Raw genomic sequence first — 25378 nt, 5'->3', positions numbered from 1 at the left:
AGGCAACTTCATGTATGTTGGAGGTTGGCCACTTTTGCATAATGGCGCTGGTGAAATTACAGTTTTGCTCATCCCCCTACTAACAGCAACATGTCACTACTGTGTCTGGCCTTCCATTCTAGTGTTGCGAGACATTTGGCTGCTATCGGTATGCTCATGTTAGTCCTTAACCAGAAAGAAAGTGTCAGTAATGCATTCCTGCAGTTTTGCCAAAGTGACCCATCACCAGATGCTTAATGTAATTTTATTATGGGAGTATGGTAAACCACCACCTGGCATTACACATAAATAACATCGTATTATTAATATTTTACACTTTCTGTAATACTTTTGTGTACCTGTAGGTACTGATAGCGTATGTTCTTAAATAAAATAACACCTGCCTGATCGAATGTATGGGAATGGAGGACTTAGCATTTTAGTGCAAGAATTGTTTTAATATACTGTTTGTTAGAAATTGGGTCTCTGGTTGGCAATCATTTTGCACTCTGTTCAAGCAGTGACCCTCGCTCTAGTCATGGCAACGGAGATGCACACTTAAGATAACCCTTGCTCATCCCCTTGGTAGCTTGACACAAGCAGTCATGCTTAGCTCCAAGGCAATGTGTAGAGTATTTGTACCAATACACACAGTAATATAGTGAAAAGCCTACAAAATGGACACCACACCAGTTTAGAAAAAATAGGTAAAGTTTATCAAAACAAGACCAAAATGACAAAAATCCAACATACACAAGTCAAGATATGAATTTTCAAAAGAATAAGAGTCTTACTCCGTAGAAAACAATGGAAATGTTGATTTTAGACAAAGTACCTGGTTTGCATCAAAAATAAGGCCGCAGGGGTGATTGTGCATCAGAAGATTCAGCGATGCATTGATTCCTTACTCGCAAGTGAGTCCGTGCGTCGTTTCTTCTCTGGTCGGGTCAGCGATGCATCATTTTCCTCTCCAGCAAAAGAGCAGTGCATCGATTTCCATACAGCCACCTTGGATCCACGCAGGCTTGCGTTGATTTTTGATGCCCAGTGATGATGCATGAGAAATCTGTCTGCATGGTGTTGGAAAACCATGCTGCATGGGGTTTGCGTCATTATCATCAGCCACAAGTGGGTGTGCATCGTTTCTTCAGCTGTAATGCATCAATCTCCCAGCTGCGATGCAGGTGGAGCGCCAATTTGAGCCATAAAGTGGGTGGCGTGGTGTTTTTTCAGCTGTGTTGCAGGTAGTGGATCTAAATTTTCCCTGCACAGTGTTCTGTGTGTGGATTTCCATCTTTTGTTCTGCCAACTTCACCTCTCAAGGGCCCAGAGACTGGGTGGGGCACCACTTGGCACGGCAGGAGTCTAAGCAAAGAGTCCAGGTGCTTGCTTGCAGAAGAAGTCTTTGACAGCACTGAGACTTCAAAACAGGAGGCAAGCTCAATCCAAGCCCTTGGAGATTCTTCACAAGCAGGATTATGCTACAAAGTCTAGTCTTTGTCCTCTCTCAGGCAGAAGCAGCAACTGCAGGCCAACCCAGCAAAGCACAGTCACAGACAAAAGGGCAGTATTCCTCCTCCAGCTCATAATCTCTTCTTGGCAGAGGATGCTCTTGATTCCAGAACTGATCTAAAAATCTAGGGTTTTGGGTCCACTACTTATACCCCTTTCTTCCTTTGAAGTAGGCAAACTTCAAAGGAAAGTCTCTGTTGTTCACAAGATTCTGCCTTGCCCAAGCCTGGCTCCAGACTCACGCCAGAGGGTTGGAGACTGCATTGTGTGAGGGCAGTTGCAGCCCATTCAGGTGTGAGTGACCGTTCTTCCCTCCACTCCAGCCCAGATGGCTCATCAGGATATGCAGGCTACACCCCAGCTCCCTTTGTGTCACTGTCTAGAGGGGATTCACAAACAGCCCAACTGTCAGTCTGACCCAGACAGGGAATACACAAGCAGGCAGAGTCAGAGAATGGTTTAAGCAAGAAAATGCCCACTTTCTAAAAGTGTCATTTTCAATCAGACAGTTCGAAAAACAACTTTACCAAAATATGTATTTTTGAATTGTGAGTTCAGAGACCCCAAACTCCACCATCTGCTCTCAAAGGGAAGCTGCACTTTAAGGCTATTTAAAAGCAGCCCCCATGTTGACCTATGAGAGAGATAGGCCTTGAAACATTGAAAACCAAATTTGGCAGTATTTCACTGTTAGGACATGTAAAACACATCAGTTCATGCCCCACCTTTAACATAAACTGCACCTGCATTGGGCTACCTAGGGCCTACCTTAGGGGTGCCTTACAAGTATAAAAAAGGAAGGTTTGGGCCTGGCAAGTGGGTACACTTGCCAGGTTGAATTGGCTGTTTAAAACTGTACACACAGACACTGCAGTGGCAGGTCTGAGTGGCAGGTCTGAGCCATGTCTACAGGGCTACTCATGTGGGTGGCACAACCAGTGATGCAGGCCCACTAGTAGCATTCGATTTACAGGCCCTAGACACCTCTAGTGCACTTCACCAGGGAGTTACTAGTAAATCAAATATGCCAATCATGGCAAAGCCAATTACACATACAATTTACACATAGGGAGCACTTGCACTTTAGCACTGGTCAGCAGTGGTAAAGTGCAGAGAGCAACAAAAACAGAGTCCAGTGCACAGCAACAACCTGGAAAGCAGGGGCAAAAAGTTAAGGGAGACCATGCAAAGGATGCCAGTTCTGACGCTGTTTTACACTTGAGAAAATATTGTAGGAAAAGCTGTCATAAATTCTCCACTGAAAGAACCGAAATGAGAAAGGGAGACTTAATCTTCATATTTCTAGGTTGAGCTTACTCAGCATCCAAGTGACCTATTCACAAACAGACGCTGGAGGCCAGTCTTCCAGGGCCGTTGATACTCAAAGGCCATCAGGCAATCATGTGATTTATCACTAGTCTCCTTGGAAACACATGACCTCGGTACTGCTTCAAGCTATTGGCAGCTCCTTTTTAGACTACGCCTTTCAGAAAAGCTTACTTTTGTAGTGTAGTATGGGGTAAAACATCTAGTCAAGTGCTTTATTTGTGGAAAAAAGAATGCCGTGTCCAAAGCTCTGCTCGGAAGCCACCATCTGGTACAATTAAATCTAGGCGCACCCAACATCAACGCAGATAGTCTTTATTCTACTACCATACTCCCTCCCCTTTTTCTCGCTCTCACAGGTTCCAGCTTTCTCCCTTTTAAAAGGTTTTGCTGTCTTTCCCTTCCTCCGTCTGTCTGATGTGTGTGTTTTTACCTCTCTTGCTCTCAGTAATTATCTGTTATGGAAAAATAAGTGCTGATGTCCCCCATCGGCTCAAATTAAGCACGTGATTTAGTTCAGACAACACGTGTATCATTGACAATAAATATAATATCCCTGCACCATTATTCTTGTAAGAAAAATATGAGCCTTAATATTATACAACTGTGCTTAGCAGATGTAACACGTTTCATGGCATAATCCAAACTCTATAATACTGGTTAATAATACAAATAAATAAAACGCCCACAAAAGATCAAGAAAATGAAGCCGAAGACAAGGAGCCAACCAAAGTAGAAACAAGAAGTCTGTGACATTCACCTGCATAACCTGAGCTGGTCCAAGTCCCCTTAGCCTGTGTCTGCTGCTCCCAGTGACACTGCTTCCTTTGATCCTCTGTGCCACAGCTTCCTGTGCTCCTCAGTGACCTTCTTTTCCCAGTTGCTTTCTGTGGGCTGCCTTTTTTTTTTTACCCTTCCTCTTTTACGTCTCCCTCCTTGCATCATGCTTTCTTTTTTATTAGTTGCAGCCCCAGCGGACATGATATGCCAGTAGTCCTGTGTTTTTGTTCTGTGCCCCACTCCTCCTTGTATATTTAACACTACTTGCACTCTCTCCATAAGCTTTTCAAGATCTTTTCTGCAAACTGAGGTCACAAGGCCCCCAGATAAGACGACTTACATTCAGTGAGTTGAATAGTGCTCTTTGAAGGTAAAATAGCACTCAGGTAGTGACCTTGGTCATGCAGGCAATGAACTCTCATTGTGTTGGGGTTTTGCCTGTGAAGGACAGTATAAGTGTGTGTCGTTGGCTTATACTAGTATGTTGTCATTTGCGCAGATACTTTGGCTGGTGGACTCATATTTGTTGAAGTGGGGAGGGCTGAGGGATGAACCATGAGTGAGGAAGGGAATGTTCTAAAATGGGAGTAATGAAATACAGTTTTCTAAGAAGTCAGTGAAACTCTGCAGACATGTGCAAAGAGGGCAAATGTAGCCGTAATGGCAAGCGTCCCCATAGGCACGGTGCCGGCTATGGGTGGCTTCATAGACAATTCAAGCTTCACCCCTTGGTGAAACACATTTCTGTATCTCACAGTTAACCAGATATAATTGTACTTGTTGCTTCTTTGTACACTCAGACAATAAAGCTTTTTCTCTTTACTGCTGAAACTTTTCCAAAATAGATCATATTTGAGTACAGCAACGATAATATGAAACATTGGGGAGTGTCTGGCCCTCATTCTAACCCTGGCGGTGTAACACCGCCAGGGCAGAGGGCAGAGGAAGCACCGCCAACAGGCTGGCGGTGCTTCCTGGGCCATTCTGACCGCGGCGGTAACGCCGCGGTCAGAAAAGGGGAACTAGTGGTTTCCCGCCGGTTTTCCCCTGGCCCCTGGAATCCTCCATGGCGGCGCTGCAAGCAGCGCCGCCATGGGGATTCCGACCCCGCCAGGAATAGGCTGGCGGTAACGGGTGTCGTGGGGCCCCCTAACAGGGCCCCACCATGATTTTCACTGTCTGCTGAGCAGACAGTGAAAATTGCGACGGGTGCCACTGCACCCGTCGCACCCCTGCAACTCCGCCGGCTCCATTCGGAGCCGGCATCCTCGTTGCAGGGGCATTTCCGCTGGGCCGGCGGGCGCTCTTTTGGAGAGCGCCCGCCGGCCCAGCGGAAATGTGAGAATGGCCGCCGCGGTCTTTTGACCGCGGTGCGGTCATTTGTCGGCGGGACTTTGTCTGAATTAGGCCCTCTGTCTTTGTGTAGTACAATTAAAAAACAATTTCAATAAAAAGAATCAGCAATTGTCATTTCATTCACACTTGCATCTCTCTCTACATTTATAAATAATGGCTAAGACAATTCTTTTAGATTATATTGTATCCCTTATGGTAGCATTCGGACAAATAAGCTCCAAAACCCTTTTGTCCCCATCTAATTCACTCCATGGCTGTCAATATACATATATTCCCACATCAACTCAAGGGTGCGAGTAAAAGGTACAGAATTAGTGCGAATGCAGAATCTGTAAATGTATTGTAAGTGCCTCGATCTAGGCGTTGAAAAGATTTCATACTGAAATAAAATAACCTTACTAAAAACACACAAAATTGATACTAGATAAGTCACTTCAGAATGTCAGAATTATTTAATTTGCAGATAGTTTCAATTGAAATTGTTGTCTACCCAGCACGCACCATTCCATATTCCCACGTTTATTTCTGTATTTAAAAGGGAAGCAACCAACTTCATATGGAGCTGTGCTGTGGCATTTGTTTCTCAGTAACAATTTACTGCCATGAAAGTTGAACGCAAAGTCAAATGTATGTACGAAACACCGCCACCATAGCTTCAATTTTACCTGAGAAATATGTATATATGGGAGTATTTCATTATTGTAAATTTATTTTTCAGATTTCCAAATTATCAGATGAATATATTATTCTCCAAGAAAAACTTAATGAGATGATCGTGTCTAATCGCCTAACACCTGGAAAAAATGGCGTGTTCTCTAAAGAAAAACTCATAAACGGACACGTTCCTCCTCATCCGTACAATCCAGGTAAAATTCAACAGTTATAAACCTTAGCTGTCATTTTCATATTTGATTGACGTCACTTCCGATTTCCCATGAGGAAGGCGCACAGCGAGCAGCTAGCAGTCAAGGGCGATTCTTAGAAAATTAAAGAATGATACGTGGCTGAATTCAGCCTTGCTACTTAATCCTCTAGACACCTGATTTCCTAATAAACTGAAAACACGAGTTTGAGTTTTTGGACCCCTTTCTGGATATCTCCCTACCAAGCCATCTCCCTTCCCTCTCTGAACTGTCTCCTCAGTCTGACGTAAGCTGCTTCCCATTACTCGAACCAGCATCCACAGCCTGGCAATGCTGGTAGCCCTAATTAGATACACTTCCCAATGTTACAGAATGCCTAAGCTTGATTGTTGGTCTATAGGAAATTGTTTGCATCAGAAATATCTAGCACAACCTTTCAGAAACTGTGGGTCACGACCCACTGTTGAGTCACAAACCGATTTTGGTGGGTCGGGAAAGTGGGAGCAATTAAAAAGATACCTTTAAATTCTGTATTTAACTTGTCACATCTGCTGTGCTTCAAAGACTGAGGTCAACTATCAGACTGTGGGCCTAATTAAGAGTCTGGTGGTCAATAGACTGTCAGACTTGTGGTGTCTTGTGGACTGCTGCTGCTGTAGTGGTCCAACTGCCACATTACGACCCTGGTGGTCCAACTGCCAGGGTACTGCCATCTCCGCCGGGATCGGTGATCCTGATGGGCTGACGGCGGGTGCAGGTTGCAATCAGCCAGCGTAGCACTGCACGCAGCCCTATCGTGCACGCAGCGCTGCCCTGCTGATTATAACCTAGTTCTCTGCCAGCCTTGGTTTCACCACCATGAAAAGGCTGGCAGAGAACAGGTGCAGGTGGCCCCTGCAGCAGGGTCCACCTGCCCGGTGCCCTTGTAATGCACACTTTGCGCATTACAACGGTGCTGGTGCCCCCTGCAGGTGGCAGCATTGCTGCCGGCTCATAGCTGCCACTTTCCTGCTGGGCTGGCAGCCACCCATTAGCCCAGCGAGAGATTCATAATGGGTCTGCAGGGAGGTCGCCACTACTTTTGTGGCCACCCTCTCTGGAGTTTGGTGGACTGGTGTTCCCGTCCACCAAACTCGTAAAGAGGGCCTATGTCTTCTGTTAAATTGCTTTGGGATTCGTGTTTACATTTTTTGTTTCTCTGACAGCAAAGTGAGAGGAGTTTTTAAAGTTAATTATGTGGCAATCTTGATAAAGTTCAGGGAATGTGAAAGGAAAGGCTGCACGGTGCTATTTGGAATGCACAACAAAATGTAAACACCTGTAAACGAACTGTATTCATTCAGCAGTTATGGAAGCAAAAATGAAACATTTTTTTTTTGTAATTCTGAAGTTTGCTGGAAACAAAGATTTTAACAGGAGCCAAACAATTTTAGGCACTTTACTTATTGAAGCACAAATGATAAATAGCCTCAGAAACCCGATTGCCACATGTTATTATGTTCTTTATAGTTCTATTGATAAAACTGTATCTCTGTGCAAAGTTAGTGGCAATTTCAATGGAAAATGTACCCTCTGTAAATGACAATGTGCTGTAATTGCCAAAGGTGTGTAGCTGTCCCAAACTCTTATAAGAGTCCTCTTTCTAGTCATTTTGAGAATACAGTCATTGCCTCACAAAGGACAGAAAATCTTTGAGAGGAAAAAAGGTGATGGAGAAGCAAAATAAAGTATTTTTCAATCTGCCTGATGACGATTAGCAGATGAGACTGAGTTATGCACCTAATGCATGGTCTTGGCTTCTACTCGGCTCCAGAAACTAGTACCCCGGCCAAATACCTCAAGGAAACAGAGACCTGACCTCTCACTCTAAGGGACTGAGTCATGGGACTAAAAGCTTTTCAATCCATGCCTGTTATATCAGGATCAATGTTCTGTCTAATTTTTCTCAGTGTGCAGCACTGATGTGTGTACACACATTTTCCTGGACTGTCTGTAGAATGGAGATTCAAAACTAGCCACCATGTGGCTATGGTGCGGAGCATGCCATCATATCTGAATAGTGTTGGTGTTGAAGGGGCAGGGGATGTATGCTGTTATTAAAAACAGACATTCAGCCTAATAGGGATATCTTTTTAGTAACGATTGGCACTCCTAGGGGAGGGGAAACAGGATGTTCTTATGTTGGTGCCACTGGTGTGGTCAGACATAGGGGTGGGCATAACTGGGGTAATTCTTTCTAGCTTAATTACTCATAACTATTCCAAAATTAGGGGGCGGAGCTTGCCCGGTCGCAAGATGGCCGCGCTGTAGATGAGCTCTGCCGACCACCTCACAATCCGGCCTTGACAGGATCCAGAGAACGAGATGGGGAGCGCCTCAGCCCTGGGGCTCAGGAAGAAGAGGAGGCTGAGGAGTGGGGCCTAGTGGCGCGGCCTGTTTACTGTGCGGCCTGGAGGAATACGCGGGGCCCGACAGCGAGGAAAGGGGACCGGAGAGGTGATTGGGGGCTGGAGTGACCCGGGTGAGAGCTGTGCCGAGCAGCGAGGCCTGGTGCACCGGAGGTTGTGAGGAGAGCGCATTGGAGGCTGGGCACCACCATGTTGCTGAAGAGCCGCAGAGCAGCCTGGAGAGATTCGTGAGGCCAGACTGCGAGGATCGGCGTCCCAGGAGGTGGCTAGAGGCTGGAGAGGCCCTGGAGGGAGCAGCGGCGCGTGGCAAGGTCTGGTGTGTTGGCAGTTGTGGAGTGCGCGCCTTGGAGGCTCGTCGCGGCTGCCCTGCTGGTGAGTCGCGGGGCTGCAGAGATGAGGCCAGGACCGCAGGGCTGGGACGGGGAGTGTCCAGTTTGAACTGAGCAGGTGGCATTGGACGGAGCGCGAACAGAGCGCAACTATAGGCCCTGATATTAGACTGCCGCTGGTTAGAGCTGGCTCTGGGCCCCCCAGCTCTCTGATAACTTGTACTGTGCGGACCCGGGGCTGGGCAATGTTTATGCTCTAGAACTGGATGCGTAGCACACTTGCACCCCTCGGAGGCTTGTACTGTGTCACAATCCTGGCTGGGGGCATGGGGCGCTCTGATCTGCGTTACCCAGTTGGCGAGATGCGGGGAGACCGGAGTGTGAGGTGACTGGCGGTGGAGGTGCTCTTACCCGCCCAGGGGTGACACTGCTCTCAGCTGGCGATCACTAAGAAGGCTTGACAGTCTTGCTGTATCCGGACTTCACATTGCAAGTACAGGAGGCGTGGAGGCAAGTCATTTCAGGGACGAAACAACTGAGAGACCTACACTTGGAATATAGAATGCCATACCCAGCTAAATTGAGAGTAGAAGTGGACGGGAGAGCGCTATTTTTTACAGATCACAAAAAACTAGCTCAGTTTGTGAAGTGCAGGGTGGCGGATAAAGAAAGCTGCAGTGCGGATGATACAGATTCCTAGTCCGATGGAGGTGGACCACTGACTACACATACGCAGCCCGGGGGTTGCATCTTTGCCGCTAATGTGGTGGGGACTCCGTGGCTCTGGTCTCCATGATTGACTCTATAATGCTGCCGGGTCCCAGAACTAGTATACTGTTGGTGAAAGCTAGAGCCGTAGATTATTTTACATTATGTTAAGAAGGAAGCAATAGGAGGTCTGTGTGTTTCCTATTGACTATGCATGCAATATATATGTTCGGAATGGTTTGTTAGTAACAACGTATAGGTGGCCGAAATGCAAGTGGAATACGAAGTGACTGGGCAACATCCACCTATATGTGTGCACCACTTATAGTTATCACAGAGGTATACTAAGTTGGGAGGGGGAGGGAGGATGTTTTGAGGAGTAGGCGTGTTGGGGTATTGCCTGCTGTGGGTGGGGGGTGGGGTTTGGGGGGATGTTGGAGGTTTACTGTTTGCATTGTATTCTGTGTTCGATGAAGTGCGATTGCAGGTTTGTGAATGGGGTGAGGCGAACATGCCACTTTAGTCCTAATGTAGTGGATGACGCATAGTCACTCATGCCCGGTTGGACATAAGGGCTCTCGTCAGATCCCACTGGTTACGTGGAATGTGCGAGGTCTCAATGATGCTCGTAAGGTGCGCAAGATAGTGGCATACCTGCACAGATACAAAGTAGATATTGCCATCTTACAAGAGACACACTCGCCAACGGGTAGCCCTATGCTCACCGCTCGGAGGTTGCAGGGGCAGTTCCTGGCGGCAGGTTTCACTTCGCATGCATGGGGTGTATTAATTTGGGCCTTGAAGATCTCTGGCATTAGCCTTCGGGGGTGGCAGTAGACCCAGGAGGGTGGTACCTTGTAGCGCAATGTGGCGGGAGTGCTGTGCCCTTTTTACTGGTGGGCATATATGGTCCGAATTACGATGATCCCCAATTCTACGGCGATCTGGCTGTTAAGGCAAGCTCCTGGGGTGAAAGCTCCAGGGGGGTCCTCCACAACTCTGGTGTGGGGATTTTAACTCCACAATGGACCCCTGCGCTAGACAGATCAGGAGGAGGGAGCCGCAGACCAGCAGCGGCAGCAAGAGTGGTGATGGAATTGGCTTATGAGCTGAGGTTGGTGGACATTTGGTGAGATAGACACCCAGAGGGAGGGGGATACACATATTACTCAGCTGCACACAACCTGTACACATGCATAAATCTGTGGCTGGTCGCTAGGAGTCTGTTGGGCAGCCTGCACCCTGAGGCTCCTTATCCCAGGACATATTCTGACTATTCCCCGATTTCACAGATGATGACCCTGGATGCAACACCAATACCACAGTTCTCGTGGAGGTTCCCCCCCATACTCTTTGCTAGACTCTGTCTTCCAAGGCAAACTAGCAATAGTGATTAAAGACTCCTTTTAGATCAATAATGGTTCGGTGGCCAGTGTAGGCTTAGTGTGGGAGACATTTAAGGTCTATAGCCGGGGGATCACCATAGCCAAACATGCTGGAGGATTTGAAATCGATTAGGGGTCGCTTGTGGCTGTTGGAGCGAGAGCTGGCGCAGCTAGAGCAGGACCATCAGAATACTGCAGACAATCAGACACTGGGGCACATACACGCAAGGTTACTGGAGTTTCAGGATACGGCCCTCGCGGAAATTCAGCATCTGGGGAAATACGCCACCACCCGAGCGTACGGAGAAGGTGATAGACCTGGCTCTGTACTGGCAAATTTGATCTGTCCCAATCGAGAACAAAACATAATTATAGCTGTGCAGGCAGAGGATGGCAGTGAGCTTAGGGACCCGAAACTTATAGTGGACAGGTTTCGTGAATATTATCAACCTTTATATGCCTCCAGGGTTACTCCAGATCGCGAGGTGTTGTTGGACTATCTTACATACATCACTATGCCGCGGTAAACAGATGCGGATAGGGAAACCCTAATGGTTCCTTTGACTCTGGAGAAGATGGACGGAGCACTGGGGAGAATGGCGGAGGGTAACGCCCCGGCCCCGATGGGCTAACCGTGCGTTTCCACAAAGCCTACAAACATTTATTGCTCCCACAATTAAAAGAAGTCTACGGGGAGATGGTGGAAGGGTGGTTTATGCCCCCATCGATGCGGGAAGCGATGCTGATCACATTGGTTAAGCCAGGGAAACGCCAGAGCAGTGCTCATCCTACCGTCTGCTGTTGCCACTCAATGTAGATGTCAAAATCTATGCTAAGACTTTGGCGGATCGTTTGGCCAGGGTGCTGCCACGGTTGGTTTGGCCAGAACAGGCGGGATTCATTCCGGGCCGTAGCCAGACTATGAATCTCTGTACATTGTTTGGTACAATACAGAGTATCAACCCAAAGTTAAAAGCAGTGGCTTTTTTTTTAGACATTTGATTCATTGGAGTGGTACTTCATGAGGGTAGTCTTACACAGTTTGGTGTGGGGTACATCTTTTTGCGCCTGGTGTGCACATTATATGGAGAGCCATCAGCTAGGCTCTGCATCAGTTGGGTAATGACAGAGGCTTTTCAGATCACTAGAGGTACTAGACAGGGGTGTACGCTTTCCCCCCTGTTGTATGAGCTGGTGGCAGAGCTCCTGGCGTGTGCCCTAAGGGAGTACCATGGGCACCACGGCCTACACTTTCAGAATTATACCATTGTGCTGTCAACTTACGCAGATGACACATTATTATATATCAAGGATCCACAGCGTAATGTTGCTCTGACCCTCTGAGAAATTACGAGACACAGCGCGTTCGCTGGACTCAAAGGCAACTGGAGCAAATCTATTATGTTCCCCCTGACAGCAGAGACAGCACAGGTAGATGTGGGATTCCCTATCAGGTGGGAGGTAGAGTCAGTAAGATATCTGGGCATTAAGGTCCACACAGACCCCAAGATAGTAGCGGCCAATAATTTTGATGCAGCACTCCAGAAGTTAGCAGGGGATGTGGAGAGATGGATCAGGCTTCCATTGTCCTTGGTAGGCCGGATAGCACTTATAAAAATGGTGGTGCTTCCTCAATTTTTGTTCCTTTTCCAGAACATCCTGATGTTGCTGCCGAAAGCCCATTTTAACACACTGAGAGTATTGCTCATTAGACTGGCCTGGGCGGGTAACCAGCCACAAGTGAAATGGTGCACTTTGACCCTTCCATACGAGCTGGAGGGTCTCCGGACCTGGAGACCTATGGTATGGTTGCACATGCTGCGGTGGCACATGCCTGCTTCCACGAGCTAGGGACACCCTATTTTTTAAAATAGAGCGAGAATTGGCTTCCCCGGTCCCACTACAGAGCAAAATATTCCACATCCCGAATAGACGCTATAGAGAGTTTGCATCTTTGAACTTGGTTACACGTGCCTCACACGAACTCCTGTACATACAGGGATTGGTCCTGCTGTACTTTCCACATGTGTCATTAGAGTAGTGCACTTGGTTCGAACTATGGCAGGACCAAAAATTGATATAGGCTATGAACACCCTAAGTATCAGAACTAAGGAGGAACTATTCGCGGAGGGCATCATGAAGAAATAGGACTCAATAGAGAGTCAAGTTACCGAGCCTACTGCGCTGCTTCAGTATCAGTACCACTGGGGGAGACAGGCTATGGCTCACTGGTAGGCGATGATATGCGGGAGCCCTCAGATGTACGAGCTCTCTCTGTGGTAGTATTGAATGACCAACCTCGGCGATTGGTTTCCTGCTTATATACACAAATACAGAAGACGCGCGCTCATGAGCTAGCGGTGGCGTGACTGGAATGGCAAAGAGAGCTAGAGGTTCAGATAACAGATGATCAGTGGCGCTACTGCTGCTCCCTAACACCTACGATTTCCCTGAACGGCAAGCATTGTCTAATACACTTTAAGTACTTAAACAGAGTATACCATACCCCCCTTAGACTCCTTAGAAATGACCTACGAGCTAACGCGAGTTGTCCTAGGTGCGTTGTGGAACAGGTTGGCTTCTTGCACATGTCCTGGGCCTGTGATGGGATGCAGTGCTTCTGGAGAGCAGTGTTCGGTGAACTGGAAGCAACAGTCGGACAGCGACTAGATTGTGAACCGATAATAGCGCTCCTCGTCTGGGATAGGCATCTACCGGAAACATTCAGAAAGTTGTTGGCAATTGGGTTACTGCTGGCCAAAAGACGTATCGCTATGCGGTGGGATAGAGACATGGTGTACTGTAATACACAAACAGACAACTATAGTGAACTGCTCCCCCCAACAAAAGGGCCTGCAAAACATTGGGATATCTTTAAGCAGTATATGATTGGCAAGGAAAGGGGTGAGACAGAGGTGGGTTACCCTGTGTGACGGGAGGCGAGGGAGCTGGGAGTAGGGCGAGAGTGGACTGGTACCTTTGGTATCACACATATGTGGAGGACTACGGACCAGATCATGGAGGCTAATGTCCGTATCTCATATTTTTGTAATATCTGTCAATACATACTGTACATGACTGCAATTGCATATTGGTATGTGGAAATATTCAAAAGCATAAATAAAAGTTTTAAAAAAACAAAAAACTGTTCCGAAATTATTTGTAGTTATATTTAATTGTGGGAGAAACATAATACACCATTCAGTACCATTTCCTTAGAGCAAAATGTGCTCTTGTGTCCAAAATGGGCCAGAATTGCACTAAAAGCTGCAGAGCATGAACATCAGTAGCCAGCAGCCGCTCGCTCTTAAGGCCAGATGTACAAAGCGTTTTGCACGGTGCAAACAGCGAATTTCGCTGTTTGCGCCATGCAAAACGCGCATTGCGATGCTCATTCCCATTTTGCGAGTCGGTAACCTGGTTACCGACTCGCAAAATGGGAATGCAACTCGCAAATAGGAAGGGGTGTTCATTTTCTCAAGTGTATTGCAACTCGTTTTCCTTTAAGGAAAACGGGCTGCAATACAAAAAAAAAAACTGCTTTATTAAAAAGCATTCACAGACATGGTGGTCTGCTGTCTCCAGCAAGCCACCATCCCTGTGAGTGCAGCGAATCGCAAGGAGGTCGCAAATTGCGACCCACCTATTTAATATTAATGAGGTGGGTCTTTGCGACCCCCTTGCGATTCACAGATGGTGTCAGGGACACCATCCTGCATATGTCGCAAACCCATTTCTTAGTACATCTTGCCCCTGGTTCATTATTCCTGTGCTCCTGAGGTAGGATTTTTTCCCAAAGTTACTCTTAACTACTCAAGCTGATGTAATTTCAGTAACTGCACATCACAAGAGCAATGCATAGTTTCTTAGGTTACTCCCATTACTCCGGCATAATTAACATTTCTTCCACTCCTAATCTTAGCAAATGTTATGAACGTCCTTAAAATTGTAGTTTGTAAACTCTACACTGAGATTTGCAAGATTCTTTTTCCCCCCTATCTCTATGCTTAAAAATACATGTACATGAAATAGTCTGAACTGGTGTAGTAAGCGTGCAAAAAATCGTGAAACAATCACATTTCATAAGCAGACATTTGTAGGTGTGTGGAAAGAGAAAAATGAGAAATTTCAGATTTACACTCACCCTTTGCCTATGTATTTTCCTAAAAATGGAATTGACCTCAGTACTGGAAACTGCCAGCCTTATTTTATCCCCTCTGAATGTTATACTGTGCCTCATTAGCTTTTAGATCAGAATATCAGTTTCGAAATATGCTCTGATATCAATATTGCATCCTTTATATCGTTTACAATAGTATTGTCCTATTGTGTGTATTTTTTCTATTATTAATTCCAAATGGAGAGCAATCTGTTTGTGAAAAAATATTAAAGACTCCGTCCGTGAGTCAATTTGTTTTGCATAAAATGAAATAATTACAAAAAGTTGTAAAACTATTCGTAGCTAAAACCATATCTATAACCGCAGTGGGTAGCATAGAAATTACATCAGATACATGCACCAATAAAGGGCTCAGACATTTGCTTAAAATGCGTTCACAGACAACAAAAATTGCCCAAAAGCACAGGCTACCTCTAAAAACGAATGTTAGATAGTAAATTTTCCTCTTGCCACTTTTCTATAATACCAAATTTTTGTCAAATTGGGCTCAGCAATCTTTTTCAATATGTTAAAAAGCACAAAAAATCGAGAAAATAAGCATTAAATAGGGGAATGTTTCTTCCTCCAGCCACGAGGTCATCATAGGGGATACACATTTTTTGTTTCATAAAGTCCTCAGAGCATCATCTCTGGCCGTGGAGTTTGTAAATTTTTGAATCCCGGGACTACTAATTTAGCACACAGCTATTTATTGTCAGTTCCCTGCATATATCATTGATCGTTACCCTGGCAGATGTAGCTCAATATAATTCACTATCCATATTTTCGTTTTTACAAAAAGCTGATATTTTTGGGAACTCATCCATATCTATTCTGGACCAGAATTCTAGCATTTCTGGTGAAGCTAAATAGCTCTATGTGGTTCTTGAGTCCTTCTACTGAAGAAAGGGCTTTTGCCTTCCTTCAGGGAATTAAAGTGGTCTTACCATGACCAGTTCCTCACGAACCACATCCCCAGGTACTTGTAACTATTAACAGTCTTGATTTTAGTAATATTTACAAACCAATTAAACTTTACTTTCTTGTTCCCGAATGAAAGCACTTTTGTTTTCTACAAGTTAAAAAATAGTTTTTTTCTTATTACAATAATTAGCAAAGACAATTTATGTGTGTACCATTCATTTTGGGACTAAGACTGTTAGGTAGATCTAATTTTTTGGTAAATCCGCCAAAAATATGGATACAATATAGGTGCTGGAACACAAAATTACCTGAGGCCGTTCCTAATATCTATTCTCTGTGAGGGAAACCCATCAACATCCAGTTCTTCCTGGGCCCACTCATCTCTTTGTAATTCCTGCAGGGTGAAGAGTAAACTATGTAGGATGTCATAGTTTCTTAGTGCTTTCCATTATACAGTAGGGCCTGATCAATGGTGTCAAATGCCGAGCGGAAATCCACAAAATAACAACAGACCCCTCAAGTAGTGCTAAAGATTTTTTAGGTATAGCCCATAAGCTTAAAATGTGATCTCCTGTCATATGTCTTTCTTAAAGCCACCTAGCTCTATGTGGATTATCAAATTTATTTCCGTCCTTTCTTTCAATAACCCAAGGAGGATTTTAGAAAATAGTTTCCCACCCACATCCAACAGCTTTATTTGCCTATAGCGTCCTTAGTAGGATGTCTCACCTTTATTTGTACATGGGTTTCATCACCCTACCCTTCCAACTATCTGGGAAAGTTCCAGTAGTAAGAATATTCTGGAATAATAGATAACGTAGGCTAGACCACCAGTCAATATTTGTTTTTAATATTACCTCTGGTAGATTATATGAACCGGCTGCTCTTGTAAACTTTAAAGATGAAAATGTTTTTAGTGAAAATGATTCTTTTATTGTGTTGTTTATATTAAAAATAGCTGGTCACAGAATGGTTGCCGCTCCTTTATTATACATTTCCTCCTGATATGTGTCTCATGCATCCTCTCCGACCTGACATTTCAGCTTTTCCTCCATTTTTCCTAGACCATGTTGTACTAGTTCTCAAAATGTTTTAATATTGTTTGTCTCTATCGTTTCTAGCATAATTTTCCAGCTTTTTTCCTCGTGAGCATGTTTCTTACTAGCTATCAAACTTTTAAGCTTTTTCCTTAGGTCAATAAGTCAGGTGTTACCCTTTTTAATCTGTGAGTGCTTTACATACCTTTCTAGTTTCCTTATCGGCATTTTTATTCCGCCTTTTTATATTTCTGCATTCTGCATCAAGCCAAAGGTTCCTTGTTTGTTTCTCTGTCTTATTTCTATTTATTTTACTATCAAATAATGTAAGCTCCTCCTTTAAACATGCTACCACTTGATTTATTATTTCCTATGTCGAGTAATACAAAATGAGGCTATTTCTTGCACTTTAAACTCCTTATACATATATATGAAAATCCATTAGCCAATTTAAGGATTTAAGTACTTCTCTGATATTCTGGTATCTAAACATCTTGGGAAAACAATTTTTAGAGGAGGCACTTGATTTGTATTTGCAGATGGTACCCATGTTTCACGTTGTACTCTGGGGATAGTGATTTCTCCCTTCAATCTGTAGCATTTCAAATTCATCAGCATGACTGTAAGCCCAGGCTTGGACAAACACATAATCAATTGGGCAGTTGCCATAAAAAAAAAATTCCTTGCCGATGAATCTGATGGCATTTAACTATTAAGACTGACAAAACCATTTGAGGCAATGACATTTAACAAAGATGTATCTCTCGTTTTTACAACAAATACCGGAAAACTGGCCAAAATTATATTGAATGTAGATAGTAAGTCTTCATACATTTGATCAGTTATCTCAGGAATTAGTTTGTGATTAAAATGACCTAATAATACAAATAAATGTTACAGGTATAATGAACATAGTTAAGCCATGTTCCCCTCATCAACAGATTCATTCTTCACTTGCAGGTAAATATTGAGAACAACAATACAATACAATTCTGACCTGACATTGGACAATTTCACTCCCCAGGCTAGGATCCAATTACTTCTGGTATTAATTTCCCATATCTCAGAGGGAATCTTTGTTGATATTAACGTTAACATGCCCCCAGAGAGGTGTCCTGAGGAATTATTTGATGAACACTGTGAAATTTGCAGAAACTCGTCTATTTGCGGGTGCCCTGTGCACAGCCATGTTTTCTGGAAGCACAAAATTTTCTACTGATCTATTATTTGTTTGACAATTTGTTGGTTCAATACATTGAGTCCATGCAACATCATCCCCTTATTTGATATTGCTTAATTCACCACATTCTTCCTTATCTATCTCTTCTCAAGGGGGTGCACTTATTTTGGTCTAGATGGTACTGTCCCTCCATATTTAGTCCTCCTGGAGGCAATGTGATTTTTAAGGCCCCTTTGTCTTGTTTAATATTCACTGGGTTGTGATCTTTTCACCAAATGTGTCCAATCTAACTTGATTTGTTTGAAGACCACCATGGCATTGCAGAAAGCACATCCTGGGTTTGTTCTTAAATTAAAGTTCCACATCTAGTAAGATTTTTATACCCTGTGTTTTCAGTTCTTTTTCAGCATTTTGTAGGATATCTCTAGCTACTTTAGAATATAATAAGATCTTTGACACCTCTGTACCTGCTTTACTTTTAAAAAACCCAACCTGCTTCAAATCATTCAATTATAATGTGTGGAAACTTAAACATTTTGCAAATATCTGAAGGACCTTAGACCTATTCAGAGGATATAGCTTTCTACGCCTTTTAGCACTCATATTTTCTAGGTTAGGGTCCATAAATACCCATAGACTATTTGAGTCTTTACTTTGAATTTCTATTTTCTATTTTTGTGTTATGTTTTCCAGCAACCTGTTACCACCTGTTTTACTGCTCCTAGCTGCATTGGAGACAGCCTGTGCCATTGGTTCTGGGGATTTATGGATATCTAGATAATTTTCCATTCTCTCAAACCCTTCCCCCTAATTTTTCTCCTTGTCATTCTGATGTCTGGTTTCCCTCTGATCTCCACTTAGGGTGTTGTTTTCCACTTTTACCAGATCCCTCCCGTTATTGTGTGATGTCTTCCTAAACTTAGTGATTGCACTTCTTTCTTGGGTCTCCCTATATGTATTCTTGTACCTGTCTGAGCCTGCTCATGTGGCTAAATTATGATCAGGGATTTTTTAAATTCTCTTTTGTCCTAGTTTCCTCTCATCTCCGATTACCTTCAGTTCAGCACTCAAAGGATGAATAGGGTCTCCTGATCCTATCAGAAGCAAATTCAAATATCCTGCACTAAGTCAGGCCACTTCTGTGAAAAGTCAGCATCACAAACATGGGAAACATATTCAAGTCAAGTCAAGTCAAAGTATCTTTATTCAATCTTTGGATAAAAATCATAAAAGAGCAATTGTATAAATACAATTAAAAACATAACTTCAGTGCAAAGAAGGCTGCTGCTAAAGAAAAACAGCATGAACTTGACAGTGAACTACCTCTACTGTCACTGCCCCTCCACCAGCACCCTACTTCATATAAAGCAATTTCACTGATACATTTTATCAAGAATATGGAAAAAATTAAAAAACTTTTAAAATGATACGCATCAGCTGTGTAAAGTGTGTTTGCTTAGCAATAAGCTATCTCCATTGCCATTACCACTTCATCGATTTTCTACTTCATATACAAATTTTAAGGAAGCAACAAACACTGAACCAGATATCGGAGCTACCTAATAATGTTAATGTAAAGAGGTTTTTAAAATGCAAGGCTACTCAAGAGTTTTCCGCGCTATACCGTATATTAAGAGAAAACAAATGTTATGACAGCTACTGTAAGAAGAGCCAAGTCTTGAGTTTTTTCTTAAATAATGCTTCATCAATTGTCTGTCACACATTCATAGGGCGATTGTTCCAACCAACTGGGCACAAAAACGAGAAAGAATGTCCTCCAGCTTTAGCCAGACAAACTCTTGGAATCCTGGCCAGATGGTTAGTGAATGAGCATAAGACTCTTGTTGCGCTATATGAAGGCAATCCTGTCAGATAAATAATCAGATCTTGAATGATGGAGCGCTTTGTGATGGAACTTGAAAAAAATGAGTATTTCCACAGGCTGCCAGTGCAGATAACACAAGTGCACAGTAATGTGTTCTAGTCTAGAAAGACCAAGAGCCAACCTATCCGCCGCATTCAGAACAGTCTGGAGTTTTCTCAGCAAGTATTAGTCAGAACTGAAAGGAAATGCAGAACAATTTTAGTTATACTTAAGATGCCAAAACACTCTACCATCAAGATAATTTGTTTATGGAAGACATTTTACTATCACATTTGATGCCCAGGTTTTTTACAGAGTCTACTTGGATATCTGGTGTAGACACCTCTGTATGCCAGTGGACAACCAAATTAAGAGGGAAATTGTGTCCAAAACTGAGCACCACTGTCTTTTCGGTGTTAGACTTCAGTTGATTATAGATTGTCCACCAAACCACTGCCAAGAGACAGGGTTGGATGGCACCATCTTCAATGGGCCTCCCTTTTCCAAAGGCAAAAAAGATCTGGGTATCATTCATGTAAGAGATAATCTTAGCCCCAAATTATTTCACTACTTTAGCCAGGGAGCACGTTTTGGGCCCGATTATGAGTTTGGCAGACGGGAAAACCCGTCCAGCGCCACTAGGACTTTCCATCTGGACTGACCGGTGGAAATCAAGGTTTCCGCCGGTCAGCCCAGTGGGAAAGTTGCTGCAGCATTGTTGCTGGCTGGCTTGTAATAGAGCCAAGGGCAGTGCTGCCGCTCGCAGGGAGAGCACCAGCACCCTTGAAATGCTCACAGCAGGAAGTGTGCATTTTGAGTGCTGGAAAAGGCAGGCAGAGAACTGGGTTATAATCAGCTGGGCTGCGCTGAGTTCAGCACTGCCCTGGCTGATTGCAACCTGTTCTGCCGTCAGCACGCCGGGATCTAGGATCCTGGTGGGGTTGGCGGTAGATTGGCAGGTCTGCCCACCAGCCTGGTAATGTGGTGGTCGGACCACCACAACCACGGCAGCCTCACAGCCGCCAATGTTGTAGTCTGGCCCGTAGATGTTAAACGTTGTGGGGCCAAGTGCTGAGCCCAGAGGAACTCCTACTGAGACACTTTGGCTTGTAGAGGAGTAAGGGGGTAGCTATACTTTTTGACACCTTTCTCAAGAAAGGACTTTAACCACTTCCAGGCATTGTCCTTAATGTCAATCTCCTGAAAGTGTGTGAGAAGCCTGGCATGTAGAACTGTGTTTAATGCTGCCTACTGGTCCAACAATATCAGCCTACCACCTGCATTGATAGTACTTTTATTCAGTTCAGAGACCTCTAACAAGGCAGTCTCATAACCGTTCCTATGCCTAAAGCCTGATTGGCTAGGAATGAAGTAGCCTATTGCTCTCTAAGTAGTTGAAGAGCTGACAGTACACACATTTTTCCACCAACTTAGAAAGTGCAAGAAAAAAGGAGATGGGCCAATAATTGTCTGGAACATCAGGTCCACACTTGTTTTTTATAAGAGGGACAATGTTAGCCCTCTTCCAACATAAAGGCACCATTGCAATGGTTAAAGACTTATTCAGCATCGCATTCAGGATGGGGTTGATAACATCAACTCTCAGAACCAAATTGGAAGGAGGGCATGGATCATCAAAGGAACCAGCCTTAAGATTTAGAATAGCACATCTAGAGTCGTCCAATGAGATTGCGTTAAACTCAGCCAGGCCGCATGATTAGGTTGTGACATCCTGATTTAAACTACTATCATCTACTTCTGAGTTCAAAGCAACAGAAAGACTATTCTGGATTTCTTGAATTTTTTTGTGAAAAAATGCAGCAAGTAGCTTGCACTACTCAACTAATGGGGCCTTACTTCTATAGCAAGCCACTGGATCGGCATAGTCCTTTACAGTCTTAAGGATTTCTCTTGATTTATTCACCGCCCATTCTATTCTTCCTTCATAGTTCTCTCCATTTATGGAGTTTATCATGGTTACATATAACTTCAACACCTTTTTATAGGTGCCTTGAGACCCTTGCGGGTGAGTAGCTGCGCTCCATAAACACTGATTGATTGATTGATTAATTGATACAGTGCTTTAGATTCTAAACTGTAATTTTTTGTCCATGCCCTATCTTCCATTTTATCTATATTTTTACTTTCATTTAAAGGCCTCATAACACCAAGGATTATAGATCTTTTTCCTGCTGGCGGCCTGATTAGGGAGGGGCCAAGTTTATCCGTTGAGGTGCTCAACCAGCAATCATACTCCTGCACATCAGCATTAATGGAACCCAAAAGAGTCAGTGTGTTGTTTTCCAAAGCAGGCTTCAAACTATAATGCATGATTTTGCAGAAAGGGTGAGTCAGATGAGGTGTAACACAGTTACCTGGGTTACCCAGATGGGGGATAGTCCAGTTAAATTGGATCCAGTAATGATCCATCCAGACTAAGGGAGTAGTGCCTGGCAGAGACAAACTAAGGTTGTAAAACATTAGGCCAATTATATGTCCCCCTCCATGAGTGGCTTTCATAACCCATTCAGAAAGATCTAACTGGGGCATTATGGTGGTCATTACAACCCTGGCGAACGGTGTTAAAGCGGCGGTAAGACCGCCAACAGGCCGGCGGTAAAAATTTTGCAATTACGACCGTGGCGGAAACCGCCAACAAAGACAGCCACTTTAACACTCCGACCGCCACGGCGGTACAAACCTACAGCGCGGCAGTCACCGCCAACAGACAGGCGGGAGACAATGTACTGCCCACACTATTATGACAGGCCAATCCGCCACCTTTTCTGTGGCGGATTCACCGCGGATAAAAACACGGCGGAAACTGGAATTTTGAAGGGAAAACGCTCACCTCTACACACCCCACGAGGAACGAGGACACCATGGACCCGGAACTCCAAATTCTACCTGTGATAGTCTTCCTGCTCCTCTACCAGGAGCACGAACGCCGGCGGCGAAGACCACGGTGAGTACTGCACCTATGACACAGGGGAGGGGGAGGGAAAAAACAGGGACATACACACGCAACACACAACACCCCCACCCACTACAACACACACACTAATGCATATTAATACATCACAGTTACACCCCCCAAACCCACCGGAAGAATGCAAAGACAATAGAAAATGAGTGTAACCATTGTAATATATTAAAATCGAGTAGGCAAAAAAAAAAAATATATATATAAAATTAAAATTAAAATTAAAATTAAAACTAAAATCAAAATTAAAATTATTAGGTATAAGTGGGCAATATGTGGACATCAAGAGTAAAAGGAAAAAGGAAAATTGAAAAAGAGAAAGAGAGAAAAAAATAGCATACATGGGATTTGTTTTGTATTCAAGAATTGTAGACTGTGATTACAATCAATTAATTTTTTAGTGTTCACAGGTGACCAGATATATTTGTGATAATGTATTATAATATGAGAGAAATATATAATGTCACATTTTTAGTTCATAGTTTATTTCAAAACATGCACAGGATTAGGAGTTTCTCAGTTTTAAGTTAAAATTGTGACGTTATAAAATGGCCGCTCCATTTGCACTTCCCTTGAGCTATGCAATGAACATCAAAGAAGGACTATATGGTTTAAATAGTTGAGTGTAAAATGTCTGCCAATGTCCTGTTGAAGGCTTCGGCCGAAACGCGTAGACATTTGGTTGGGACAGCGTGTGTGTCTTTTGAATGGTGGGCACATTGTCGATCTTTTTTTTGTGCTTTTTGTACCAACTTTTGCTGGTGTGATTTACCTGCAATCTAATCTTTTTTCAATAAATAGCAGCCGATGAATTTATTGATAATAAGTGGTTTTTTGAGTATTTTACCAGCTGGTATTGAATGATGTGCAGCCCTTGGTGTGCGATTTAAATACACCATTTTTCTGGATACATATATATATATATATATATATATATATATATATATATACCATTTACTAAATATATACCAAGCATAGTAGTCCAGGTAGTGCTCCAATTAAGTCCGTGGAACACTGGGCCCATACAAGATCCCTGACCATGACGGAGAGAACGCTGCAGGGGCATCAGATAGCAACTAAACAGGCACCTCAGGGGGAGGGAAAGGGGGGGCACCTCAGACGGTTGAGTGCACGATGCCAAATCCACGAGGGGGCCCACATGCCCACTGTTCAATCCTGGGGAGTACAAAGCTGCAGTCTCTCAAGTCTCTACAGTGGGTGGTTTGCCCACTGTTCAATCCTGGGGAGTGCAAAGCCACAGTCTCCCAAGTCTCTACAGTGGGTGGTTTGCCCACTGTTCAATACTGGGGAGTGCAAAGCCACAGTCTCTCAAGTGGATAACAGTCTCCACTGGTTCTGGAGGGGGCCTTGTGCCCAGAGTACTTCATCCTGCTAAGGACTGAGGTAGTGGATGTCTTTCTCCACTGGGTCTGGAAGGGGCATGGTGCCCAGAGAGCTTCATCCTGCTAAGGACAGAGGTAGTGGATGGATCTCTCCACTGGTTCTGGAGGGGGCATGGTGCCCAGAGAGCTTCATCCTGCTAAGGACAGAGGTAGTGGATGGATCTCTCCACTGGTTCTGGAGGGGGCATTGTGCCCAGAGAGCTTCATTCTGCCTGTGACGGACTCAGTAGCGTCAGTGCCCTTGGCGCTCATGGGCCAGCGGTGCTTGAGGCGGCGGTGCCCTGTTCAGCGGTGCCTGAGGCGGCGGTGCCCTGTTCAGCGGTGCTTGAGGCGGCGGTGCCCTGTTCAGGGGTGCTTGAGGCGGCGGTGCCCTGTTCAGCGGTGCTTGAGACGGCGGTCTCCATTGCAGGGACTCAGCTGCTGGCGGTCCTTCATGGCCCAGCGGGGCTTTTGCTGGCGGTCCTTCATGGCGCAGCTGGGCTTGTGCTGGCGGTGGCCTCCTGGGCAGCTGGGCTTGTGCTGGCGGTGGCCTCCTGGGCAGCTGGGCTTGTGCTGGCGGTGGCCTCCTGGGCAGCTGAGCTGGTGCTGGCGGTGGCCTCCCGGGCAGCTGGGCTTGTGCTTGCGGTTGAAGAACCAGAACCTTATGGGCCTGGCGGCGCAGGGTACGCCTGAAATCTCCTTGGATTCACCTGCCTCAACTAACAGAGACACGGGACACTCTGTCAGGCGTAAAAGATCAGATTTTATTAGCTGCAGCTAGTACAGTTGTCCAAGAAGTACACAAGGTATGTTCTCAGGAGACTGCCACTTTACTTTGTGGCGCACAATCTTATATACCGTATAAAAACCATTTATTAACTACATACACTCCCAGAACACATAGAAAGGAGCCAGTAAGAATAATGTAAAGATAGAACAGAGCCAATAGAAATGTCGGAAAACAAGACAGCACCAATAGAAGGAATTGGAAAACAAAGTATCAAGTGACTTAAGGTTGCCTCCCCTCCAGCTGTGTTTGTCACCCCTCCCTTGAACTAATTCATTAACCGATCCACAACGAAGTTGCATGTGGTGTGATAAGTTTGTGTGCGTTTGGAGGACAGTTGTGAAATGAGAGAATACTAGCAAAGGACAGCGAAGGCCAGACGATAAGATAAGATCGGCGGAGAATAGTGTGAGCC

The 25378-nt window shown here is 44.6% G+C and overlaps 1 protein-coding gene across 1 annotated transcript in view; it reads left to right on the top strand.

The window, feature by feature from the left end:
• MYO3A (myosin IIIA) overlaps window positions 1–25378 on the top strand; it is a 1274985-nt gene that overhangs the window by 860741 nt on the left and 388866 nt on the right. Inside the window, exon 29 of the mRNA XM_069211361.1 lies at window positions 5672–5819. Coding sequence (XP_069067462.1) covers window positions 5672–5819 — 148 coding nt within the window. The remainder of the gene's footprint in view (window positions 1–5671; window positions 5820–25378) is intronic.

Source organism: Pleurodeles waltl, chromosome 10 (genome assembly GCF_031143425.1).
Source record: "Pleurodeles waltl isolate 20211129_DDA chromosome 10, aPleWal1.hap1.20221129, whole genome shotgun sequence".
Lineage (NCBI taxonomy): Eukaryota > Metazoa > Chordata > Amphibia > Caudata > Salamandridae > Pleurodeles > Pleurodeles waltl.
The sequence above is the reverse complement of the archived record's forward strand: the minus strand, read 5'-3'. Positions and strand labels throughout refer to the sequence as shown.